General features: G+C 34.5%; 4 protein-coding genes across 6 annotated transcripts; 1 reads left to right on the top strand and 3 right to left on the bottom strand.

Moving 5' to 3' along the window:
• Positions 1 to 11,263: 11,263 nt before the first annotated feature.
• Arfrp1 (ADP-ribosylation factor related protein 1) lies at positions 11,264 to 12,504 on the bottom strand. Its single transcript, XM_017627683.1, has 5 exons — positions 12,426 to 12,504; positions 12,218 to 12,343; positions 11,905 to 12,157; positions 11,666 to 11,837; positions 11,264 to 11,596 (listed from the first exon to the last, which is right to left on the bottom strand). The coding sequence occupies exons 1-5, from the start codon at positions 12,483 to 12,485 to the stop codon at positions 11,512 to 11,514; spliced, it is 696 nt and encodes a 231-aa protein (XP_017483172.1). The 5' UTR covers positions 12,486 to 12,504; the 3' UTR covers positions 11,264 to 11,511.
• Positions 12,505 to 14,389: 1,885 nt separating this feature from the next.
• LOC108372045 (NECAP-like protein CG9132) lies at positions 14,390 to 16,877 on the bottom strand. Of its 2 annotated transcripts, none has more exons than XM_017627681.1 (5): positions 16,685 to 16,877; positions 15,307 to 15,512; positions 15,044 to 15,234; positions 14,771 to 14,976; positions 14,390 to 14,709 (listed from the first exon to the last, which is right to left on the bottom strand). In XM_017627681.1, exons 1-5 carry the CDS (start codon positions 16,765 to 16,767, stop codon positions 14,649 to 14,651), a joined length of 747 nt encoding a protein of 248 aa, XP_017483170.1. In that variant the 5' UTR covers positions 16,768 to 16,877; the 3' UTR covers positions 14,390 to 14,648. The 2 variants fall into 2 exon arrangements, with proteins under 2 accessions (XP_017483170.1, XP_017483171.1); XM_017627682.1 differs by lacking the exon at positions 16,685 to 16,877 and adding an exon at positions 16,400 to 16,523.
• A 1,157-nt stretch (positions 16,878 to 18,034) lies between these two features.
• Positions 18,035 to 19,553, top strand: LOC108372043 (zinc finger protein 678-like). The gene is made up of 3 exons (XM_017627679.1): positions 18,035 to 18,290; positions 18,359 to 18,654; positions 18,711 to 19,553. Exons 1-3 carry the CDS (start codon positions 18,108 to 18,110, stop codon positions 19,465 to 19,467), a joined length of 1,236 nt encoding a protein of 411 aa, XP_017483168.1. The 5' UTR covers positions 18,035 to 18,107; the 3' UTR covers positions 19,468 to 19,553.
• On the bottom strand, positions 19,491 to 20,798 carry LOC108372047 (39S ribosomal protein L22, mitochondrial-like). 2 transcript variants are annotated; one of them, XM_017627686.1, is made up of 4 exons: positions 20,563 to 20,798; positions 20,235 to 20,318; positions 19,859 to 20,072; positions 19,491 to 19,793 (listed from the first exon to the last, which is right to left on the bottom strand). In XM_017627686.1, exons 1-4 carry the CDS (start codon positions 20,695 to 20,697, stop codon positions 19,573 to 19,575), a joined length of 654 nt encoding a protein of 217 aa, XP_017483175.1. In that variant the 5' UTR covers positions 20,698 to 20,798; the 3' UTR covers positions 19,491 to 19,572. The 2 variants fall into 2 exon arrangements, with proteins under 2 accessions (XP_017483175.1, XP_017483173.1); XM_017627684.1 differs by lacking the exon at positions 20,563 to 20,798 and having other exon boundaries at positions 20,235 to 20,543.
• Positions 20,799 to 25,230: the final 4,432 nt, after the last annotated feature.

Genomic DNA, 25,230 nt, shown 5'->3' with positions numbered 1-25,230 from the left:
AAAATTTTATGGCCTACAAAACTGCATACCAATTTTCTGTAAAGATTCTGATTAAAAAGTTTGACCATTTGGTGAATCTTTACTGAATTTTCATAATTTTTGTACAAAGTCTCTAATTTGAATTTATGTGATTTTTGTTAGGTAATACTTTTATAATTAAATAAGCATTAAATATACAAAAAAAAAATGCCAATAACTTGCTAAAATGTCGCGTTCTAATAAGGATAACAGAAAAATCAAACATATTAATAAATGTAGAAATTGTTGTTAAAGGAGAGAATGTTATATCTAAAAGCGCAATAACAAAACACAAAATTACCCGTGCTCGGAATTCATTTTGAGCTGTGATTCACTGTTTCAGTTGACTTTAATTATTGTTGTTGCTGCTGCTTTCACAGTTTTGTTGCTTTTATTTTGTATATTATCTTTTAGCTGTTGCCCGCAATAGGGCGTGCTTTTTTTGTGTTGTTGTTGGAATCTGGTTATATGCACAGACACGCGCTAAAATCAGTCACTGCTCCACCGTCACTTCTACACTCGCCTTAGACTCCACCACTACTCACCTATATTCTCTGCTCAGTGAAGAGATCATTTGTAGTTGAAATCTACTTTTTTATGACTTTTGTATTACTACTATTTGATTATCACTGCTTTTTTTTTCTTTCTTTTTGCCACTGTTGAATAGATTAATGTAAGCGCTGTTGTTGTTATTGTGGGTTGACAACTGAATCACAGTAGCAATGACGGCCAGCAATGCGTACCACAAACGCTACGTCACCAGTGCCGATGCCGATGCCGATGCCGATGCCGATGCCGATGCCGCAATTCTACACTCAATACGAATTGGTACTTAGTTAACTGGCCCCAAAAACGACACTATCTAGACTGACTGGGCGAGTGAGTAACTCAAATGCGATGCTTAACTGCCAATGAAATTAATATTATGTAGATAGTGGTTAACAAGTAAAAAAAAAAAATTTGTATACTTAGTAAAAGCAGGGCTTGAATTATTGTGCGACTGAGTTAGGCTTATAGGCTGATCGCTAAATGCTTTACACGAAAGTATTTAGTAGTCAATACACATATATATGTATACATGCAACATTTTTCGCTTTGCCGGTATTGCTTGTGGAATACTATCCCTTTTTTTGGAAAAGTGTAAATATAAAATACACGAAAGACTTTTCTATAATAAATTCGATTTGGTAGATAATTAAAAGAGTAAGTGTACCTACATACATATACAGTTACTGACAATAAAATAGAATCAAGTCGGTTGTTCCGAAACAATCAGCGGTTTTTCCTCTTTGCTATATATTTCCGATAACTTTCGTCTGTAATCGAATTAGTACACTATTTATCGTTTAAGATGTCATAATGGCAACACTTTTTCGTTTTACTGTTATGTTTATGCTTAAAATTTGTAAGAGTGTACTTTGACTATTGTGGCAATAAAATAGAATCAAAAAAGGAAACAAGCAATTCGAAGTGATTTTTGGTGCATAAACTGTATTGTAAGTTATAAATTGGCGTATTTAAACGATTCTTAATGAAATTTGCGTTAATTTAGGAAAAATGGGTCGCGGAAAGCATTGTACTGCAGAAGAACGTAAACACATACAAAATTTGCAAAAAAATGGTTTTACGCAAAGGGAAATCGCAAAAATTATTAATAGATCACAAAAATTTGTGTTTACTGCTCTATCTCCTCCAAAAGAATGCAAACTGAGAGGCCGACCACGCAAAACAACGCCAGCGGACGATAATTTCATAGAGAGGTTATCAAAACGCGATCCTTTCAAATCGGCTGCGGTCATTCAAAAGGAAATAAATGTGGAAATATCTTCAAGAACTGTTGCTCGTCGTCTTGTAGAAAGGAATCTATTCGGCAGATTGTCACGAAAGGTCCCAATGTTGACAAAAAGACAGAGACTTAGTCGAGTAACTTTTTCGAGAGCTCACTTTAATTGGTCCGGTGCAGAAAATTCAAAGAAGTGGCGACATATTTTATGGTCTGACGAATCCAAAGTAAATATGGTGGGCAATGATGGAAAAGTGTGGGTCCGACGTCCAAAAAATGCAGAAATGAATCCCAGGTACACAACAAAAACATTTAAGCATGGTGGAGGGAATATAATGATATGGGGATGTTTTTCGTGGTACGGTGTCGGACCGCTGTTTTGGATTCGGGAAAATATGGACCGTTATCTTTACCTTAGAATATTAGAAGATGTTATGCTACCTTATGCCGAATGGAATATGCCTTTGATTTGGCAGTTTCAACACGACAATGACCCGAAACATACTTCGGGTCTTGTAAAAACGTGGTTACAGAGTCGTGGAATCGATGTGATGGCGTGGCCTTCACAATCGCCGGATTTAAATCCAATAGAGAACTTGTGGAAGATTGTGAAGGAAAAGCTTGGGCCCTCTAAATCAAAGAACAAGGAGGAACTTTGGCAAAAAATCCAGGAAGCTTGGTATTCTATACCAAAGTCGATCTGTGAGACCCTAGTAGAATCTATGCCGAGAAGATGCACTGCTGTACTTGCAAATAACGGGTTTGCTACCAAGTTTTAATACTGGATCATTTTTTTAATGGAGTTTTTTTTGCAATTTTTGAGTTTTATTTCTATGATTCTATTTTATTGACAATTGAATTCCATGACTGTTTACTTTAAAAGATTTTAATGACATTATTGCAATAGCTGTTCATGTGTTTTTGAGTTACTTATATGTAAAATTAATAAAAGCAACTAAATACATGTTTTGAAATGGTTAAGAAATGTTTAGTACCTGTTTTTGGCAAATATCTATGGGAAGAATGTTTGATTCTATTATATTGTCAATAACTGTATATGTATATATATACATATACATATCAGACCTTCTGTGTGCACGGTTTAGAGTCATTGACATAAGTATGGCTTCTGCTCGGAAAACTAATAAAGACAAATTGTTCGCCTGTAACAGATGGTATCAATTGAGATACGCATTTTTGCGCAAATACTATATACACACACCCACTTATGGCACAGACGAAAATAGCAAAGGATAATAGAATATTCGACGATACAAATGCGACCCATTTTGTCAGTTTTCATTTATGCCTGGGCATTTCCAAAGAGGTATCGCAGCTGTTGACAACCATAAGTGAGATATTTTTTAAATAAATGTACTTAAATTTCCTTGTGGTTTGTCCTATTCATTTGGCCTTATTTCGATCTAGTTTACTCCTTGAACTCAATTGCGCACATTTTACATGCCCTTTTAAACCTTTTACTTTCATACATACAAATGTATGTAAATATGTATGTGCACCCATGGCCAAAATTATAGAAACGCCTTATTTTGGCCGATTTTGGCTTTATTTCTTTTATTTTTAATATTGATTATTTTTTTTTTTATAAAAGTTGAGCTCATATCTAACAAAAACCATATAAATTCATATTTCAAACTTTGTGCAAAAATTATAAAAATTCTCAAACTTGCAGCAAGATTTTCCACTTTTTTCAGATTTTTAGAATTTTTTGAGTATGCAGTTTTATAGTTTAAATTTAATTATAATAAAGTATAAGTTTTAAGTTGCCAAAATATCCTGTTTATTTTAGATGATTCGAGGCCATGAGAGCCGAAGTGGCCTAACCCGCAATTTTTTTCTTGTACTTTGATGATACGTTAAAAACATATAGGGCTACCAGATTTGTGTGACGCCAAACAGGGACAATTTTTTTTTCACAGCGTCCTAAACACCCTAACGTTCCATTTTTTGCTTCATTTTATTATGTATGTGGAATGAAATTTGGCCATCCTTTCTAGCAATAGTAAAACATTGGCCCTTTTTTATTTTCGATAATATTGTAAACACTTAAACAAAAAAGAAACTCACGCGGATAGGAAATTAGAAAAAAAAGAGCGAAATTAAAAATAGTCCCCCAATACATAGGAAGGGCCAATAATGTATTTGGGGTGTTTTCAGCCCGCTTATTTTGAATATCGAGGGCTACTGATCAATACCCTCTATCTGTAATTTTCACAAAAACTACTTTGCGATGTTAGAACCCATCTGGGACTTACCTGTTATCACGAATGTTAATTCCTACTTTGCAGTTTAATAGTAAATTCGTCTGTCAAGCGTTATACAAGGTCTCATTTTTGTGAAAAGTGCAGATAGAGGGTATTGAATATAAGCCCTCGATATGCTCTTAATTTTTTTCAATTGCCATTTGTCACAGTAAGTTACAGTTTTATAAAGTTTTGATGATTTTGAAAATTTTTCGGAAAAATTCCTGTTTTTGATGAAAAATATATTTTGTTAAAATATGTGTTAAAATTTTGTACCAATATTTTTTCTTGACTATGTATCCCTATAAAGTGTTTAATATCTTCTGCAAGCTGTGACAAAAAATATGGATTTCAAAATTATGCAACCCAAAATATGCCAACTTAGAAATATTATAGTTAGAGAAATATATAAGTTAGTAAAAAAGTTAAATACAGCTGTGCCTCTCAGCTTCTCCGATTTTTTTGAAGAAAGGCCTATCGTATGCCATCACAGACTTACAATTTTCGAAAAAATCGTAACCCTAAAAAATACATAAGACCCTGCTAATTACAGATCGGCACGATCATCCACTCAAACAAAAAACTCTAAGCTTTTTACAAAATAGTAGCAAATTTTAATAATAAAATTTAATAAAAAACCAGGAAGTTTGAGGGAAAACCGGGACATTTCAAGGCTTGACCGGTACACCGGGATAAACCGTCTAAAACCAGGAGATGTCCCGGAAAACCGGGACGTATAGTAGCCCTAGTTAAGTAGATCTGAATCTTAAAATTAAAGAATAAGCGACTGCCATTTTAAAATTTATCTTATTTGAGAGTATTTTAAATAGGGAAACACACAAAAAAAAAAATGTTGGGGTAGGCCACTTTTGCTCTCATGGCCTCAATTTTTTCGGACCGTATTACGCTTTTTTTTCATAAAATTAAGATGTCGAGCATAATTTGTATAGAAGAAAATTCAGGAAAACAATTGCTAGAAATGTTAGATTTTGAGCTGCACTTTTATAAAAAAAAAACAAGTAATTTTGAAGCAAATTGAAGACCCGACTTCAATTCTCATATAAGATTATCGTTAATTTCTTCATGATCCGATGATCGGATTTAAACCAAATTAATATGGGAGCACCTGAGAGGTGACACCTTTCCTGCAAAACAAGAATTATAGAAATCGGTTGACGTTAACGTTAAAATACCTTAAAAAAATTAAATAAATATAAAATAAAAAAATATTCCGACGAATTGATAACCTTTCTCCTTTTTGTTAAGTTGGTTAAAAACAAAACCGACTTCAATTCTCATAAAAATCTGAGATTATCGTCAATTTCTTTATGATCCAATGATCGGATTTAAACCAAATTAGTATGGGACCACCTGTGGGATAGCACATTTCCTTTAATTCAAGAAATCCGTTAACGTGGTCCAAAGTTATGGGGTAACATACACTGCCGGAACAAAGTATTGGCACAGAAAATTTTTCACAATATATGCAACAATTCCCATTCTCTAATATTTTTCCGCTAATTACGTATAAAAATATAGTTCATTCTACAGCAAAAAAAAACATAAAAATATAATTCCTAAACTTTGTGCAAAACTCCCGAAAATTCAGCAAATTTTCATGAAAATTTTAAACTTTTTAATCAGATTTTTTATAATTTTTTTGAGTATGCAGATTTGTAGCCCAATCAATTTTATTATGATGAAGTGAAGGTTTTAAGTAGCTAGGAATTACCGTTGATTTTCACGTAGTCTCTTCCATACAAACAATTTTTTTCGAAAATACTTTTTATGGAAAAATGCAAAACACCTTCAACAAAAAAATTCTCAAAAATCATCGCGATTTTTGACTAACTCTGAACTTGAATTTTTTTACTAGAATTTAATGGGCTGCAAAACTCCATACTCAAAAAAATTATAAAAAATCTGAATAAAAAGTTGAAAATTTTCATGCAAATTTGCTGAATTTTCGCGAGTTTTGCACAAAGTTTAGTAATTTTACTTTTATGTTTTTGTTGTTGAATGAACCATATTTTTATACAAAATTGGCGGAAAAATATTAGAATAATAATTGTTTCATATATTGTGAAAAATTTGCTGTGCCAATACTTTGTTCCGGCAGTGTACATGAAAAAAATATTCCGACAAATTGATAACCTTCTCCTTTTTGTGAAGTCGGTTAAAAATAAATATTTAATAAAATAAAGAAATATAGCCAAAACTGATTAAAAAGGTGAGAATTTCGATGCAACTTTGCAGAATTTTTAGTTGTTGCACAAAGTTTTAAATATGAATTTATATTTAGCTGCATTAAAAAAATTAAAATTAAAATTTAATCAAAAGAAATAAAGGCAAATTTAGTCAAAAAAAGGCGTTTCTATTATTTTGGCCTTGGGTGTTGTTATGTGCATATAGTTACCTTAATATAAAAAGGCCCTAACTCATTTTCTTACAAAATTCAGCTCTGTACAAAAGTAGGTAGATTACTCACTAAAGGCTCAATCGAATTACTACAACAAAATGTTAGTTTATGTATTTAAAAACAAATGTAAAAAAATGCGATTGAAGAACTTTAGTTTCTATAAAGTAAAGAAATAAAAATGCTAGATAGGGCCATTCTATATTAAAGTAACGATCATGGCGCACTTTGGGTAACGATATGTACTATAAAAATGAAGTGGGGGAAGAAGGCAAGTACCTACACTGGCGGCAGAAATAATAGACTCGCCTTACTTTGAAGAGTTTTGGCTGTAATTCCATGGTTTATTTTATGCTTAAAGTTTTTTTTTATAAAAGCCAGGCTAGTTATATAACAAACACTAATAAATCCTCTTTTCAAACTGTATACAAAAATTATAAAAATTTTCACTAAATTTTTAACTTTTTTTCAGAATTTTTAGAAAAGGTTTTGGTATGCAGTTTTGTATCCCGTTCAATTTTAGTATAATAAAGTGTATGTAATTTTCAAGTGGCTATTTTTTTAAATTTAATTTTTTTTTGTTGACGATGCTAGGCATTTTCTGCATATAAAAAAAAATTATCGAGCACACTTCGTATGGGGAAAAAATAGTGACATCGTCAGCAAAAAAAAATCTTAAAAATCAACGGTATTTCGTATAAAGATTGAAAAGCGGATTTAAATGTTGTTTGTTGTATAACTACCTAGGCTTTTATAAAAAAACATTAAACATAAAATAAATTAAAGAAATATAGCCAAAATTCTTAAAAGTACGACTAAGTAGTCTATTATTTCTGCCGCCAGTGTATGTACATGCCTACATACCTACGTAACTATTGCAAACTACTACCAACTGCCAGCTGCAATTGGCCCCTGCTGGCATTTAGCCACACTGGAACGGAAACAGGAATGGTGGCATACAAATGTCCACTAAACACAGAAAAGTGCACAAAAAAACGATTTGTTTGCGTTTTTTTCTGTCTGGCTTGGCCAACACTAATGACGACAAACTCGGCCAAAACTAAGCGAGAAACTTACTTCGTGGTGGAATGAATTTGCATATGTGTAAGGTGAATATGCATAAAACTATTATTTAGTACTTAATCTATTTGGAACACATTTATGTACATCCATATGTATGTATGTATGTTGGCCCCCTTCTGCTCCAATTTGTATTGGGCGCGTTGGTGTTGTCATGCAAATGGACCTACAATTTTACAACGCATCTAAAAAGCAAATGTTTTTATTTGGAGCTTTTTAGGGCAAAATACTCTCGGAGGAGGGAAGCTCTTAGAATAACAATTTTATGTTGTTTAAATTAGTAATCGAACTTGGGTTCTACGGAGTGGAAGTACTTAAAGTACATACCTCTAACCACTCCTCTACACCAACTCTACAATAACGGGCACTGATTTATTATATATTATAGCCACCTTTTTTTTGTACGCGGGGGATGCCAAACTAAAATTTTCCCGTTAAATGGCGAGTATTTATGCCACTAATGTTTAATATAAACCAAGTAGATAACTCGCAATTAAAGTAGCGCATGCGATGAGGTGGACATTTTTATTTTACTTCAGACCATTGCCAAGAAGAAAAAATTCGTCAAGTGGAAAATGCTTAGGGCCAAAACGCCTACAGCACGAGGACATAGTACATTCAGGTGTACAAACATTGGCCGACAACAAGCGCATAAACAAAAGGCCTTAATGAACCCTTTTAACAGAAAGTCTCTAGCAGGTGGCGGCATATATACCATGCACTCAGACAGGGCACAATCTCCAAGTGTGCTGCACCAATATAGGATGCACCTTGTGTCCGCCAGTACAGCTAATTGGCTGAAATAATTCATTTTCGTTCATGTTGCGTCTAATACCTTTGTTTTGCTTCTTTATGCAATATGCTTACATGATATTTCAATTAATTTACACTTTTATCCAAATGCACGATTTTAACCTTTTTTTTATTTGCGATTCTCTTGACGTTTACGTTTTCCTTGCTTGCACACACAATTCACGTTTACTGCTCCTTTGCTCACTCTTTTAACTTGTTTCGTCTTTTCTACGCTTATTTTTTCACAACGCATCAATTTACATTTTCTTCCTTGTGATGTCTTCGCCAGACTTTTTTCACTTATTTTCTACTGGAATGTGGCGTTTCTTTTGTAGTTTGCCGCTTATTAACAACTTCACACGATTTCTCAACAAATTTACACACAAACAGGTGCAGGGAAAACTAAAAATTAAACAAATAAATTGGATTTTCACAAAATAAAACCACTTTTTCGGCAACCGATGACAAACGACCAACGCGACTGACGGAACTTGTCAAGTGGCAACGAAAGGGGCCAAAAAAGGAAACAACGTTGACAGCGGAAAGAGCAATCGATAAAAACGATGTATTTGGGAGAGGGTATTCTGCAGGGTTGCAACGTGCATAAAATTTAAGCACAGGTGCACAGTGGTTTGAACATAGAATATTTGGTAAAGAAAGTCTATCCACGGCATATATACAGCCCTGAGAAAAAAATTATAATTTAATTGAATATTGAAGGCATTATTAACCTTGGCTACATGCATGTACATATGTAATCGAACTATATAAAAGCTTAAATAACTTATGCTGTATACTAATTTACTTACATATAACCTTTAATGGCAAACCTCCCCTTCAGCATTGTAACAAAAAATGGCTTGTAACGCAAGCTTTTATGATATTATAAAAAAAAATATGAAATTGAAACTAATGAATAAAAAATAATGATAAATAAAGTTAATTAAATTTCTTTGGGCTTCTTTTTAATATCGTCTTAACAGGCTAACCTAATATTCGCGGCTTGCGTTTTGGTTCGCACGCCGTCGAATTTGTTTTTTTGCGTCACACGAAATTGGCGTGCGTTTTCATTTGATTTCATTGAGGGAAACGTAAAATCAAAATGTCACGCAAAGCAGAAATGTCGTTAAATGTCGGTTGGTCCCATACAAGTTGCCCAAAAAAAATGCCCATGTTGCAAACAAAAAAACTACTTACGGATATATTTCTGCCACTTGAAAATCTTCTCGTAAAATTGTATATTCCTTTATTTTTGTGATAACACCGTTTTTTTACAGTTTTTAAGAGAAATATTGCATATTAATAATGCTGGCACCACGGCATTGTGTATACCCTAAATGTCTTAAACTTCAAACTTTGCAACATGTTAAGCCTCTCAATAGAATAATTCGCTCACAAAGTTTCACCGTTAGTTTCAAATATTTAATCCATGATCTTGCGAAATGTTTATTTAACAATTAAAAAGAGAAAAACCATGTTGTTTTTGATGTAACAGCATACAAATTCCCCAAAGAGTTTTTGGGGTGTGTTGCTGGAGTGGCAGTCCTTGGCCAGATATAAATCTGGGTCGTTCCGGTTACGTAGACCCGACTGTTGAGGGAACGTTTTTTTAAGCAATGCTGGCGTTAATGGTATTATGAATAAATGTTAATTAAAAATTAGAGTAAATATGTATGCCGGTCATATTTTTAAGTAATATTGCGATTAGTGTTATATATAGTATAAATAAATGTCTAGAATACTCTAAAAAACATGTTCAAAATAAATAGTTAGATAAAGAAGTATGAGTATGTATTACTCATTTGAAGTACCTGCGATTATTTTCCGGCGGCAGAACACTCCAGTCCGGTTCGTAATATGGATACATGTTGCCCGACTGCAGTAAATTATTCAATTTAATTTCTTAATTTAAATTCGTGCAAATTTTTTAGAATTTATTATATCTTTATTTGTTGGGCACATATACATACATACATATTTATTTGTTTTTTTTTCGGCACTTCACACCATTCACCAAAAATGTACAAGAAACCACGAAAAATTCGATATCACGGAAACTGTTACTGATAAGCGGGTGCAACGATGTCGCGATAGTCGCTAGTTGTTATCTTAAATGTGAAGTTTTATATATGTACGTTTGTATGTATCAATTCGATGACCCGTTCTTTGGGCGATCTTTGTAAACTCTAAAAATTATGATAGCCACTATTATAATTCCAGTACTTGCTGAAATTTTATGATTACGCAGTAATTTAAAAGAAATGTGCACGAATCCGTGTTAATAGCACAACATTTAGTTGATTAATATAATTCACTATGTACATATATACCGAAAACCACTTGTTAACACGCCTAGAGTAATGTAATGCTACCACAGCTGTCAATTCCTACCGAAGACGATGTCGTCTAGTCTATACTGAGCCACGGCATGTAAATAGCGCTATTAAAATCTACCTATTCAAACGTGTGTTCTGCTCCAACAAATGGGCATTGCAGACCTCGATGAGCTAATACGTTAGCAAGCACCATGTTAAGAAATCGCCTACTACACCTACCTGCTGCTCTGAATTTTTATCAAAAGTTTTATTTGTTATCTCAAAACATGCATGTATGCATGTATTTCCTTGTAGCTAAATAATGTTAAAACGGCTCGAGAGAGCAATGGGGAGCATTAACAAAAGAAATCGAATGAGTTCAACAAAAGTTACACCTTTTTATCAGATACTCGTAAAGTATTAATTGGAATACCACCTGATAAGCAGTAAAGGTAGAGAGGTTTTGCTGAAAAGAGGCGGTTTGAGAAAATACTCTCTTAATTACCAGTCGTGGTTATTCCAATTTTGATACAAGGTAAGCGAATATTAAATCCTGAAGGGCAATACACATTAATTTCATTACAAAATGCTTTGTTTTATTTCTTAACTTTTTGCTCTTTTGAAATGCTTGTTTCAATGCTTACGACTAAAATCTAGTAAAAGTAGAGATGTACTTGTAAATACATACATTGTTAAAAAAAAAGCTCACAGAAGCGAATAATGAAAGTGTTTACCCTCAATAATAATCAAGAACATTTTACAATAGAACTTGTTATACCTACATACATTTTTACACAAGTTTCGTATCTTTATAAAGCAACAATCGATCCCCTAATCAGAACATCAATCATTTTCTCTGGGCGGTCGCACTATGGAATGGCGTTTGATAGCCTCAACCAGCCATTTAATGCCTTCATTCACACCTTCACTGTATTGTCCAAGAAAAGAAATAAGCTTAAGTTGGGTCGGAATTGTATGGGACGGTGCTACTTCTTACCCTGTGAGCGCTGATACTGGCATGGTGAGGCAGTCACGTCGACCTATGAGCGCTCCAGACTGTTGAAAAACTGGTTTAATGTCACGTACACCCATTACGTCGGGCAAATCCTGTTTATTGGCTAGAATCAATAGTGGTACGCCAGAGAGCAACTCGTTTTTAATCATTTTGTCTGCAATTAAGCATAAGTTTATAGTTTAAGGTGCTTGTTATATAAATTAAATGTATTTTATAGCAACCAAAAATCGCCTTTGACTCCTCCATGCGTTCGCGATCATTCGAATCTATCACATAAATCACGCCATGTGATTCCTGGTAGTATTTATCCCAAAGGGATTGTAGTTCTTGTTGTCCGCCTAAATCCCAGAAATTTAGTCGTACCCCAGCCACATCGATTGTACCAATGTTCAGGCCTACCGTTGTAGTGATCTTTGCCGGGTTCATGCCTTTGTAATTTTTTGTAAATTTGGTTTTCGCTGCTTCCAAATAAGTCTTAAATAACACAGGAAAAAGAAGCTTAATAATATAGTTTTGCAAACAAGATTCACATACCGTTTTCCCAGCATTGTCCAGTCCCAATATTACCACACAGTACTCCTCCTTTTGTGTGAGGTATTTGTAGAAGCCATGTAGTAGTGTGTACATTATAGGTGGTAATTGTGTTGGAAATTCTTTGCTCTATACAAACAAATTCGCAATTGTTTAATTTTATGCTAAAATATCTCCTTCGGAAAAGATAAATAAAACAAAAACTGCCAACCTGCAGCAAAATCAGCTGATGCACATTTTGGGTGTGTTCAGTAAATGCAGCCGGCAACATTTATTCCTTAGACTGCTTTTACACAGTTCAAGTATTGAATTCAATTCTGCTCGCATGTGGAAGAGAGGGGGTGAGAAGAAAAGGGACGAGTACACATGCGTCCCATTTAAAGAACCAAAAACTTGAATTCAACAGAATTGAAACGTGTAAAAGAAAATAGAAAACACAAAAGAGAATGAGCAAGAATTGCTTTCAAGTACTTGAATCATGTAAATCGGGTGTTAACTTTAAAACGGTGTTCACATGAGGCGACAGTATAGACAGTAGCCATGATTCATGATGCAATAATAAAGGTGTTACCAGTTGGCAACTTCTCGCTCTAATTCCGCCATATTGACTGCCTTAGGTGAGACAGTGTTACTTCTTTAACAATCCTTTGCCTAAAAATATAGTTGAATATTTTTTTATTTTTTCTCAGTATACAATTTTTTTTCTTAAAAATGTATTTTATCTTATTTTATTTCATTTTACTACGAACATACTATAAAAAAGCAAATTTGGTTTAGGAAAAAATGTGAAATTTTATATTTTTCCCCCAAATGGGGCTTAATTTCTTCCCGTTTTTCTTCTCGTTCTACTGAGCTAAGGTGTCACTTCTACCTTGTTGAATATGCCTTGGGTTTTCTAAACATTTATTTAAGCTTTTGGCACGTTACTTTTGGGACACCCTGTATACATAAGTATGTACTTTTAAAGCATTTCAAAAAATAGATTGCAATTAAGTACTCACCTCTTTAGGGAAAACTAAAATGAAATCAGTCGATTTGTGCTTTGGAAAGCTTTTCTTAAGCATTTCTTTTGCATCAAGTTAATTAATTTATTATGTAAATAAAAATATTTTTTCTCAATTTCGGTAATATTGTTCACCAATCTTGATTAAATACATAACTTACTTTAAAATACATATTTCTTTACATACTCAAAAACTTGCCAGTCAAAGCGGAGCATACATAAGTAATAAAGATGGAAATTCTTTTTTTGTTATTTGAAAATTGTTATTTTAATATGTATATTAAATGAGTTCACGAAACAATATATCTTGCACATTTTGCAATAATCGGTTATTGAATTAAATTTTTAGTTTAATTTTTTATGCAACAAAATACTAAAATTAATATGCCCTAAGTAATTGCAAAAGCACTGAACAATCTAAATACGAACATTTTAGGCTATGCTTCAATATTTAATAGTAGTGAATATGTATTAACTTTTAAATTTCATAAAATTTTCCGTTGGTTACAATGAGAATGGTGAGTGTGCAATTCATTGTCAATGCCTCTTACGAATTACGTTGAAAAAAATACGAACTCAAATTTATTAGCAAACATAAAAAATCACAAAATCCTTCTTCAAATACTAGAGTAAGAACAAATATGTTTTGAAAGGTGAATAATGATAACAAATTATAATTATCAAACCAATAATAATACAGAGTGGAATGTGTATGCAAATCTAAATAAAAGTTTTATAAAAATGCGAATATATTTAATCAACGCGAACGTTGTAAGTACATCTGTAGTGTTAGTGAGTGCTCTTGACATACCAGATGAATTAAATAATTTTTTAAAATTACTGAAATTTAAACAACAAAAAGTTTGCTACAAATTTTGTTAAAAAATATGTATAATAATGCTTGTTTAGTTTTCGACTTTCTTTTTTAACTGTTCAGTTCTTTTTTTGTTTGGAGCACATTCGTATGCATAAATGTATGTAATTGTTTTCAAAAATTGCATTGTATAATTAAGATATACATACTTAATTTTACTAATAAACTGAACTCTTTAATACTCTATTTTATATTACATCAACAAGTTTTACATACACATTTGCCGTTTTTTTTTTTTTTTATTTTTGCTATACCATAAACTGGTTTGATTACCGTTTTAACTTTTAGCTAATTCCTTAAATTTCGTTAAATTGTCGATATTGTATGATTAGTGTTACATGTACTTATACATAGCCGCGTAAAATATTACTAACATGAATGCAATAAATTATATGCAATACGATTCTGGCCAAAAGCTTTTTTAATTTTCCGTTTCACTTTCTTTGTTTGTTGTTAAATCTTTCTAGCATTAGTATGTTATTAATGAACATACATTTACTTTTATGCTTCTCTGAATGAGTTTATGTATATGTATTTATTTATTTGTTCAAACCTAATTAGAATTGCACCCAATTTGCGTTTGTTGCATTCTGCTGCTGTTGTGCCTGGCCTTGACCACTATAAAAGAAATAAAATTATAAGTAATTTGTACTTTTTTTTTAAAGAACTTTAAGTTTACCCTGCCGAGGCATAATCCGTCCACTCGGTGCCTGGACCACCAGGCGCTTTATGTGCAGGCGAAGTTCCCGGACTTTGTCGCACTGAACCGCCGGCCGTTGATGGTGGTGGCGCGATCTTTCCAACACCGCCTGGCGGTGGAGGTAAAATACCAGACGATGGTTTAGTTTTGCCAGTGCGAGCAGTGCCCTCTGAACCATCTTTTTTCTATAACACGAAATGAGAAAAATATTTTAGCACCTAACAAACGCGTATTAAAGTTTCAAACACCTACTGTTATTCTCATATTAATTTTAATGGTTTCGCCTTCTTTGAAACCCAAATCAAGCTGCTGCTTAGGCTCTGTTTTTTCTTTTTCAATTTGTTCTTGGTTTTTCACCCACTTAAAGTGATCCTGCAGCGCTACATTTAAGTCGAATGAATCCGAACGATCACCAAAACCTAGACCCAAAAAAGCAGAGCGACCTAAAAAGCACGAAACCAAATGGTAGTCATTAAGGTGTGCTTGTTTAACTTGAATTACTGCAAGCTAGTTACCGTTATCATCCTGTACACGTATTACGAAATATCGCGAACTGTCCGAAACCGCTTCTATTGCAACACCTGGATATGTATCAATTGGGCAATTGGCAAAAAGCGCTCCTGTTGCTTTATCCTCCAGTTTTAGGTTGCAAGCTGTACCTTTTGCCACTAAACGCATACGACCAGTCCATGTGGGTTCGCCAAGATTCCAATCTGCAGCTCTGTTATTGAATGATCAGAGTAGTTAAAAGTTGAAGTCTTGAGATGGAATTTTGCTAACAACAAAATCATGTATGCACAGTAGACCACGTCAAAAAAAAAAAAAAAATCCTGCAATGCGACCGGAATAAGACTAAAATTTTAGCATTTGGTATAGCAATGATTCTCCATGAATCTCACCTCTTTAGAACAATTGTAAGAGGTGCCGCCGCGAGCCTTTAGTTTTCCCATAGGAATTACACGTATGAAAATGGGTTCTTTCCTTTGGAAGTCAATATAATTTTCTAGGAACAATAAAAATGATCGAAACTGTAAGAATACATTAATTATATGCCACTTGAGTATTGTGCATGCTCAGATTCCTTAAATTCCAAAAAAAAATTTGGTATATACTAGATTTTACCCAAATAGGACAAGGGATTAAAAAAGGACAATTTGGGAATTTAAATAATCTGAGCCGGTAATAATACTTAAATGGCATGTAATCAATGTATTCTTAAAGTTTCGAGCGCTTTTATTGATCCTAGAAAATTATATTGACCTCAAAAAGCAAGAACTCATTTTCTTATATGTAATTCCTACGGTAAAACTAAAGGCTCGCGGCGGGCACATCTTACAATTGTCCTGGAGAGATGAGATCCATGGAGGATCATTACTATACCAAATGCTAAAATTTGAGTCCTATTCCGGTCGCATTGCAGGATTTTTTTACGTGTTTTAATGTACATATACATATTTTAACAACAGTTAAAAAATTTCGCTGGGAATTTAATTTTAAGTGATAGATACGCATTATTTTATAAAAGTTGGTAATAAAAAAATTTGCGAAGTTGGCCAATTAATGATTTGCCGCTGAAAAATCAATTGCAATTGAACTTGAAAGTTTAACCTTGTACGAGGGAAACTGCACCAAAGGACAAGCAATTATGTTTTCGTAATGACCACCTGAAGGAAGTTATTTGCCTAATTCATCGTGATTGGTTTTGCCATACTGCCGTTGACGTGGTCCATTGATGATAATTACAATTTTCAACTTTACTTTTGATTCTTTGTCTTTCCTGCTGGCAGTGGCAATGAAAAACAAAAAAAAAATAATAGCAGGCAAGAAAATGGGAAACGAACAATTTTTCCACGAACACACTTTTCACGCTGGAGCACCGAGGAAATTACTTACCTGTAACCTCTGTTGCTAGCGCGTGGTGGGATTTTATAAATAAATACTTCTGGCTTAACAATCAAAACACTTTCGTACTCCATTTTAACAGAAATAAACACTCAAATTTCGTCTAAATTACTATCAAAGCAGATTTTTCTGATTTTCACTTTTTAGTCACTCCCCCTTTTAGTTCGGCTTTCGTTTAGAGATGGAAAAGTCGACACTGAATCAAGTCAAAAGTCAACTTTTTGCTAAAAAAACTCGATTTTTCGGAATCGAGTTTAGACCACCGTCCGGACGTCCCTCCGATCGGAGTAGATTTAATGCGATATCTTTTTAAATTTAAAATGGAGTCCCTACTCCGCTAACCTAAAATGTGCTCCAATTTTCATAACTTTTTTCCATTAACATTTAAAATTTATTACAAAATAATATGGTAACTTCTTAAATTTTTGCTCAATAGCCACTAAGGTTTTGTATAGCAAGTTGTCTCTTTTACTTTTCAACATTCCTTGCGGAATCATTTTTGAATTCCCAAAGCAGGGGATTGATGGAGGACCAGAATGCTTTGGATTGTGTATGTTTAGCAACTTGGCTGAGTATATTCTGAGGTTAGCTATTTTACCGAACAGTAGTTCTGCTACCGATAGACAAATTTCATAGATGAATCTGATTAAAAATCAATATAGGAACATATTAAATGTCGAAGCAGTTGAAGGCTTAATATTCGCAGGAACTCTTATACCTTGGTTATAATGCACGGGGCGAATCGTAACAAATCGCGGCGAATTCGTAAGGATCTATTGATTTTAGATGTTTCCGTTTTACATTGCGTTCAAGTGCATTACTGCCCATACAATAGATAATTAAGTGACTGTTGTTGTTCACTCCGTTCCGTTACTTCCATTATAATCCAGGCATTACTAACAAAAGGTCAGAAATTTATACGCCAACTGAGAGTTTACCAATTTTTTTAGAACACAAATTTATTGATGGAAAGTTTGTTTTGAGTACTAGCTAGAGATTGAGCTCATCGATTGATGAATTGAAAACCTACCTGTAATATACATATACGCTTATATACATATGCAAATAGTGCGTTAGTATAGAAAAAAATTAATGAACTGAAAAGGTACCTAAACATGTAAAAAAATTTCCTTATACTATTTAATAAAAAAATATTAATCTGCTCCGAAAATTTCTCTGCTTTCAGTAATTGCTGAATTGTGTAACTGAAAGCATGAAAGCGCGGAAGGCCTGAAAATGGTATTGTGGAGTTGTACTATTAGGGATCATTTAATTTATCGCCTACAGCAATCGTCACTTTTCAACACTGGTTGTAGAAATTTATTTGTTGACATTCGCACTTTTCACGTGAATTTTGTAAACACATGCAATATCTTTGCTTTTGGTTATATATGCTCGATATAATTTTGTAAAAATGTCTCCGGGAAACTTTGTGAACTCTGACAGTGATTTGGAAAGTGTTATCTCTTTTAAAAATGCACCTAAACCACGCCGTAGTAGCACTGGACCAAAATACTTTTGCAGCATAGAGGGTTGTGGCCATAGTTTCAAACGGCTGGATCATCTAGATCGACATGAATTCCATCACACCGGAATAGTAAGTCTTGCTCACCAACAAGAAGGCTATTGTTGCTAACTATATATGTTGTTTTATTTTTCTTTTAGAAAAAACATCATTGCCTTTATGACGGTTGCGATAAGGTCTACTCGATATTGACACACTTGAAGCGTCATCTGCGTACAACGCATGAACGTGTTGCGCCGCCGACGAAGAATATATCTTGTCAAGTACCTGGTTGTTTGAAAATGTTCCAGACTGAGACCAATATGCTTCGCCATATACGAGAGGTACACGAAAATCCAAAAATTTATACATGCGGATTTTGTTCAGAAAAGTTCACACAAAAATTAAAATTGCGGAGACATGAGATTCAAAAACACACGGAAAAATATCCTTATACGTAAGATAAACACACACTAAGTATGGCAGAACTTTAAATTGATGCTTTCTTTGTAGTTGCAAGAAGTGCTCAAGAGGGTTTTACCAGCAATGGCAACATGACCGGCATGCCCCCGTTTGTAAAGTATACATTTGTTCAAACTGTAACACAAAGTTCGATAAATGGACGCTGTATCTGAAGCATTGCAAAGAAAAGCAACATGGGCGCAAATATTACCGGTGCGAGCATTGTGAGCGTGTGTATAACAGACCGAGTGAATTGCGGAAGCACATAGGTGCAAAGCATGTTGATGAAGAGCAAAAAATGATTTTTAAATGCCAAACCTGTGATCTTAGCTATGCTTACGAACGAAATCTGAGACAACACATGCGTATTGCCCACGATGGCAAACGATTTGATTGCAGCGTTGAAGGATGTGAACGTGTTTTCAGTAGTGGACAAAACTTGGCCAAGCATTTACAACGCGTACACCACGGACCAGCAACAGAAGATACAAGTAAAATAACAGAAAAAACTAAAAAGCTTCCAGGGAAGCGAAAAAAACGAAAGGATGCTGGCCAATCAATTATTTCGAATCTTGCAAAATTTAGTGGTGTAGCGGTTAACAAAACACTGGACAAACTACTAAGAGAACGCGAAGACGATGCCTTAAAAATTGCTGGGAACGTTTTAATGGAACAACAAAGTGAGAGTGAAGATAGCGAATTTGACGTACCGCTTGCAAAACTCGCACGGGCGTATAAACCCGAAAGCGCAATTATTTCAATAGATGGTTTAGAAACTTTAATATCTGAAATCTTAGCCGACGCCTAATATTTTACAAGATTAATTGTTAGTTAAATTTTTATCAATTTCAATATTTTATATTAAACGCACTGTATTGCATCTCTTAAACAACATTTGATAAACCTAAACTTTTTAAAGAGAGTTGATAACTTTGCGGCTGCGCATTTGTTCAATCCATTTTTCGAATTGCTGTTCGGGTGTTTGTGGTGCGGGTAGGTAATAGTCTTTTGGTGGTTCGCCTTCCTCTAGTCGTACGAAATAGTGGCAATGTTTATACTGTACGATGCCCTGACGTCCACGCGCATGACGTCGCATGCCACGAAAATAACGCCCTCTGCCCACAAAAGATTCAGCTGTAGAAAGCAAATACATAAATCGATTTCTTTGAAATAGTTTCGAAAAAAAAACTATTACTTACCAATCCATAAATTACTTTTATATTCAACATTATGCTGGCGCACAGCCATTTCCTGTGCCTCAAGTATCACTTCTTTGACGTGTGTGGCGCCCTTTTTCAGCACGAAGCTCAGCTGCTTTACAGCCTCATCAACCGACATGCCACGTACAAACGAAGCGATATACCACATCTTATCCGGACTGTATTTAATGTTGGTACGCAAATGACAAATGTACTGCGATATGACGGAGGAGGGGTAAATAAATGGTCAAATTACTAATATTNATCTTATCCGGACTGTATTTAATGTTGGTACGCAAATGACAAATGTACTGAGAGATGAGATAAATGGTCAAATTACTAATATCAACTATAATCCAAATCATAAATAACTTACCGCTTTTCGTGGCTCCTCATCAGGCTTTTGCGGTGGATGAATGGTCTTATTATATTCTAGCCATTTGCGGGGTCCATGATTAGCCTTATTCCATTTGGAGTTTAGTGCATCCGAGGTATGTATGCTATTACTTGCCGGCACTAGCACTTTAAGTGAATTTTGTAACAAGTTCCGTTGTGTAAGGCTAAACTGTGCAAATCGTCGCACCAATGAGCTCATTGTCTTTGATTTTATTAATATTTTATTTAATTTGGAAATAAAAATATCGTAATCAAATATCACTACATAACCCAAAAAGAATTTATTATGGAGCCCNTCCATGATTAGCCTTATTCCATTTGGAGTTTAGTGCATCCGAGGTATGTACGCTATTACTTGCCGGCACTAGCACTTTAAGTGAATTTTGTAACAAGTTCCGTTGTATAAGGCTAAACTGTGCAAATCGTCGCACCAATGAGCTCATTGTCTTTGATTTTATTAATATTTTATTTAATTTGGATATAAAAATATCGTAATCAAAAATCACTACATAACCCAAAAAAAATTTATTATGGAGCCTAAATCGCCGTTGCTGTGACAGTTGTGGTCAGCTGTTTTTAAACGTCAACCTGAATTCGCCTTGCCCAGTGCTGTAAATGAATACAAAAAATACAAGGTGCGTTTTATTTAAATTATAAAAACTTTGTGCCACGACTAGATATAAGGGCTGTTCAGGATGTTGAGGAAATGGTCCTGGATTTGCAGTTGGAAATGAATTTGCAAATTTTATGCTTACTGCCATGGCAACCGTGGGCATTTTATTGTTGTGAATTTATAAACGCAATGAATATGCAAATGCAAGAGAATATATACAAGATCCTGAACAGCCCAATAGATCTAGGCAATTCCAGCTCCAATATCGCCATGGACAGTGTCGATCACCGCTTGTGCCTGGTTATTGTGGTTTCACCGATGACCTCTCACGAGGAACTGCTTCGATAACAAGATTTTATGAACTTTCACTGTCAGCATCTGACTTTCGCCCCGGAGATATGCTCGGCCGACGTTTGATGGCAAAACAATGGCTTCGATTGAGAACGTCCCGCCACTTCTGCAGAAATAAAATCTTGGCTATCTTTTCAGCTGGTGTGGTTGGGATGCTGAGCTTATAATCCTGCAGATGTTGAACTCAGCTTTATATAAGCTCGATTGTGAGGGAAGAACAAAGAATTTGAATCAATAAACTGCATTGTGCAGTATGAAGCCGGTGTTGAATCTGGGGCCAAGAGGGCGTTCTATTAGGAACCTAGCGTTTGCTGAGTTGAACCGAGACTCCTCTGCGTCCTTGCCATGTAGTCAAAGGCGCCCCCTCTTCCATTTTCATGATGAGACCGACTCAAGAATGTCTTTCCCCTCTAACACATCTTTTTACCCTAATATCTCTGCCTGAGAAAACATCAGGCTCGATTGAGAGAAAGGCTAGACGCTAGCTAGCTTTGAGCACACCTAAATTTTATTTTAATGGAGCGCTCCCTTCAAAAAACCTCTTTAAAGACCTTTCCGTCAAGCTTCCATCCACCCTTGCAAAAGTTCTCCGGGGCCTCTTTCAATTCCTGTTACACGTCAACTCATACCTTAAATGGATGTGAGTGAAAAAAAACTCAGTGATGCCAGCATAGCCAATCATTATTAACACGCATAAAAGCGAAACCGCAAAGAATACTAGATTGTCCAAATCCTTAGTCATTTAAGCAATCTAAGTGAGAACATTGTACCAGCTATTGCGTTCTCAAATTTTAACAATAACCTGCCTTGTAGCAAAAAAAAACCAATTATGGTTTCTTCACCCTCAGACTTTCCAACAGGTCGTTTACAACTCCAATCCAAATAATGGTGGCGTTAATCCACTCGCGTACACATACATATGTACCCTTAATTAAGTTGGCTTTGACCCCAATCGCATCCAAGCATCTGACGATTGCTGCTCGATGTCGAGAAAAGTACTCACAGTGAAGACCTTATACATAAATATGTATGTATATGAAGGATTCCTTTATCAACTTCACCTTCACGTGTCGTGCCATTTCGATAGATCTATTCTTAATGTAGACATGTTCGATCTGTCAGATTACACAATGCGGTGCCGCAATCCACCACTCCAAACCACTCCGGTGTTTTTTTCTGAAGCTGGGTAGCATGGAATATTGGCCATCGAGTAGAAGTTTTGGCGACTGCTTGCTTTTCATTGGGTCGTACTCAGAAAGAAAAGCATAAGGATATCCTTGCAAAATAGGAAGGAAATCCTCCTGATTGTATTCATAAAAGTTTCCAGCAGAAGCTTATCCTTCTACTCATATACAAGTAAATAAATGAGTATGCGTAAACTTTACCTCTTATTTTAAATAAAAAGCATATACACATACATACTTAAAAAAATGTGAAAAGTAGACTTAACCTGGTAGTTAACGGTTGTGTCGACCGATTCTCGGCGCTATGGCAGTTGTGGTGCATGTGAGGGATGCTACACATTACAAGCCCCTGTTTGAAGGGAGAACAATCTAAGTATGTTTGCGATATCTTCGTAGTCCTGGATATCATAAATGTGATTCTTCTTCGTCTTTTAATCCAAAGCGGGTCATAGGGCATCCACAGCGACTTCGCGCGCCATCTGGTTTGGTTTCTGGCAATCACTTTGATTTCCTTCCAACTTAACCCGAGTTGCTTCGCCTGCCGTACGATTATTCTTCTCTATGTTTCACGCGATCTGCAAAAGAGCTAATAAAAGTAGTTTTCTAGTTAGAGAATAGGGAGATTATCGAGGTTTTCCAAAGGCATTGCACCGTGCACGAATTGTGCGGTAAAGAACGCTTTTCCTATGGCAAAGCTTTGCAATCCGTTCTAGGGCTTTGTAAGACTTCGAGAGCCCCTAATATAATCATACAGGAAAAGATAGTTGTAGATTTGGATTACTTGGAGATAAGTCTTACGAATTGGCTTATGAAAAAAATCTACATAATTTTTTTTTTTTAAGTTGTGCCTGTCTTGAAGAGGGTGTGCGATATGTACTTATGTACAACAAGCTTTTAAAAAATTACGAATAACTTCCTTTCATACAGTGCGTTCATCGCATGAAATCGGAAGTTGTACCAAAAATATTGAAATTGATTGTTAGGAAAAAGCAACAAATTGTAATCGGTAGAAGTTATAGCTGATATTTCGGAGATAATCACATCTCCCATCAGACTTTTTCTTTAAAGCATAAAATTTTACTTCTACCGTATAGTACTTGGGAGGATATCCTTCTAACGGCACAATATCTTGCTTCATCCCTCAAATATTTCCAGAGAGCATGACTCCTCGCAAACACGCGTCTATATCTGGGGGATTAATGACTCTCTCCAATGCTATTGAAGAAGGCTCGCATAAGGATATAAACAAAGCCAAAGATAATGGCAACGACATAAATAAAAACTAACGCAAAGACGCAAGTTTATGGCAACAACAAAGACAAATATAAAAATTCAGCCAAAAATTTAGATTGAGATTAAAGAGTAGATGAAGATAAAGATGACAATTTATGATAAAGATAAATAATGAGATTACGAATAAGAATAAGATTAGGATGAAATAAAGATGAAGTTTGAGACTAAATAAGATTAAGAAGAAGACAAATATAAAGCGTTTAGATCAGTGACTCCTAATGTGGTCCAAATGGTCCGCCAGGGTACACGGAAGACTCGGCAGGGGTCGTTAGCTTAAAAAAATGAACCCCACAAGTTGTAGGTAAGGCTTTACCCAAAGTGTATTAAACAAGGTGTGATTGACAACTCAGGTCGGCTCTCTTTTAAGGTACTATTATGCCAAAAACTATAAACAAACGATTAAAAATTGATACTTTTTTTTTTCCAATTTGACTCTATAGGATGGTTCTTCTGAGAGCAATGTCAAATTCAGTCACACTTTGTTAAATACATTTTGGCTTTACCTTCAATGTAGGCAGAAAATACACTGATCAAACAAATTATGGGACCAAAAAAATGTGAATTTTTTGGAGATTTTCAACTAGTTGTATTTCGGAAAAAAATGGTCATTTTGAGCTTTGAGATTCTTGGCTACAAATCCCTAGCAGCTAAGGTTCTCATGCATTCCTAACAGATAGCGCGAAAAAAATTGTTGCAAATTGTTTGCCTTTTTTTGGTCTATGGCAGATAGCTTTTTTGCTTTAATTAGCTTTTTTTAAAACCTCCCAATTTTTTTTTTTGAGTAGTGTATTTTAACACAGAGTTCGCTAAAATTCCTCACTGCGGAATGAAATTTCCTGCTTCGTCCTCACTACAACTCAATTCAAGAGTATTTAATCAATTTTGAATTCTTTTGAGAGTTAAAAAGGAAAGAGTGCTTTTCAACTAAATTTCAGTTTCTTCGCCTCAATATTTAATTTCCATCGTCAGATCTAATTCTAAGTTTTGGGAATATGGTTGATAAAAAATAGTTAGTTATTTTAGTTTATTTATTTTATTATATATTGGTTATTATTTTTTTAAAATATTTTTTAACCGTTAAAATGGAGAATGCGATTTTCTGGCCGTTCTAAATACTTTATGACTTAAAAAGTTAAATCTGAAAATACATAACTGTTACGGTATGATCGAAAAAATAAAGATCACTAAATAACAATTAAACTGTAGCGAATAAAAATCAAAAATCACGATCGAAAATTGATCGGAAAAATATAAATCAAATTTTGATGGTTAAATTATGATTTTTATGTTTATGTTGTATAACGTTTACGGTCCATCCATAGAGTGCAGAGCATTGAATAGAGTCAGCTAACCGTAAAATTTTTGTATTTTTTAAATGCATGTTTCAATAAAAAAAGAACACGTGCAAAGAAGAACATTTGTAAAAAACTTCGTTGATTAAATGCAGCATCCTTTTGACATTCTGTAACAAACACTTTACAAATACAGCGTTGCTGTGCTGTCAAAAATGGCGAACAAAGTCATAAAGGCAAATC

The sequence above is a fragment of the Rhagoletis zephyria genome, unplaced genomic scaffold (assembly GCF_001687245.7).
Source record: "Rhagoletis zephyria isolate East Lansing unplaced genomic scaffold, Rhagoletis_zephyria_1.1 Rzeph_scaffold_05391, whole genome shotgun sequence".
Classification (NCBI taxonomy): domain Eukaryota; kingdom Metazoa; phylum Arthropoda; class Insecta; order Diptera; family Tephritidae; genus Rhagoletis; species Rhagoletis zephyria.
Note: the sequence above shows the minus strand (reverse complement) of the source record. Positions and strands in the feature narration are given on the sequence as shown.

Coding starts and splice junctions, on each gene's coding strand:
- LOC108372047 (XM_017627686.1), bottom strand. CDS start 20,697: ATGAGCTCATTGGTGCGACGATTTGCACAGTTTAGCCTTATACAACGG. Junction 20,073..20,234: donor ATGAGGAGCCACGAAAAGCG/GTAAGTTATTTA, acceptor GTCATATCGCAG/TACATTTGTCATTTGCGTAC. Junction 19,794..19,858: donor TAAAAGTAATTTATGGATTG/GTAAGTAATAGT, acceptor TGCTTTCTACAG/CTGAATCTTTTGTGGGCAGA.
- LOC108372043 (XM_017627679.1), top strand. CDS start 18,108: ATGTCTCCGGGAAACTTTGTGAACTCTGACAGTGATTTGGAAAGTGTT. Junction 18,291..18,358: donor AATTCCATCACACCGGAATA/GTAAGTCTTGCT, acceptor TTTTTCTTTTAG/AAAAAACATCATTGCCTTTA. Junction 18,655..18,710: donor ACGGAAAAATATCCTTATAC/GTAAGATAAACA, acceptor CTTTCTTTGTAG/TTGCAAGAAGTGCTCAAGAG.
- LOC108372045 (XM_017627681.1), bottom strand. CDS start 16,767: ATGGAGTACGAAAGTGTTTTGATTGTTAAGCCAGAAGTATTTATTTAT. Junction 15,235..15,306: donor ACGTGTACAGGATGATAACG/GTAACTAGCTTG, acceptor CGTGCTTTTTAG/GTCGCTCTGCTTTTTTGGGT. Junction 14,977..15,043: donor AAATTAATATGAGAATAACA/GTAGGTGTTTGA, acceptor TTCGTGTTATAG/AAAAAAGATGGTTCAGAGGG.
- Arfrp1 (XM_017627683.1), bottom strand. CDS start 12,485: ATGTTGCCGGCTGCATTTACTGAACACACCCAAAATGTGCATCAGCTG. Junction 12,344..12,425: donor ATCAGCTGATTTTGCTGCAG/GTTGGCAGTTTT, acceptor TTGTTTGTATAG/AGCAAAGAATTTCCAACACA. Junction 11,597..11,665: donor CCAGTATCAGCGCTCACAGG/GTAAGAAGTAGC, acceptor TGGACAATACAG/TGAAGGTGTGAATGAAGGCA.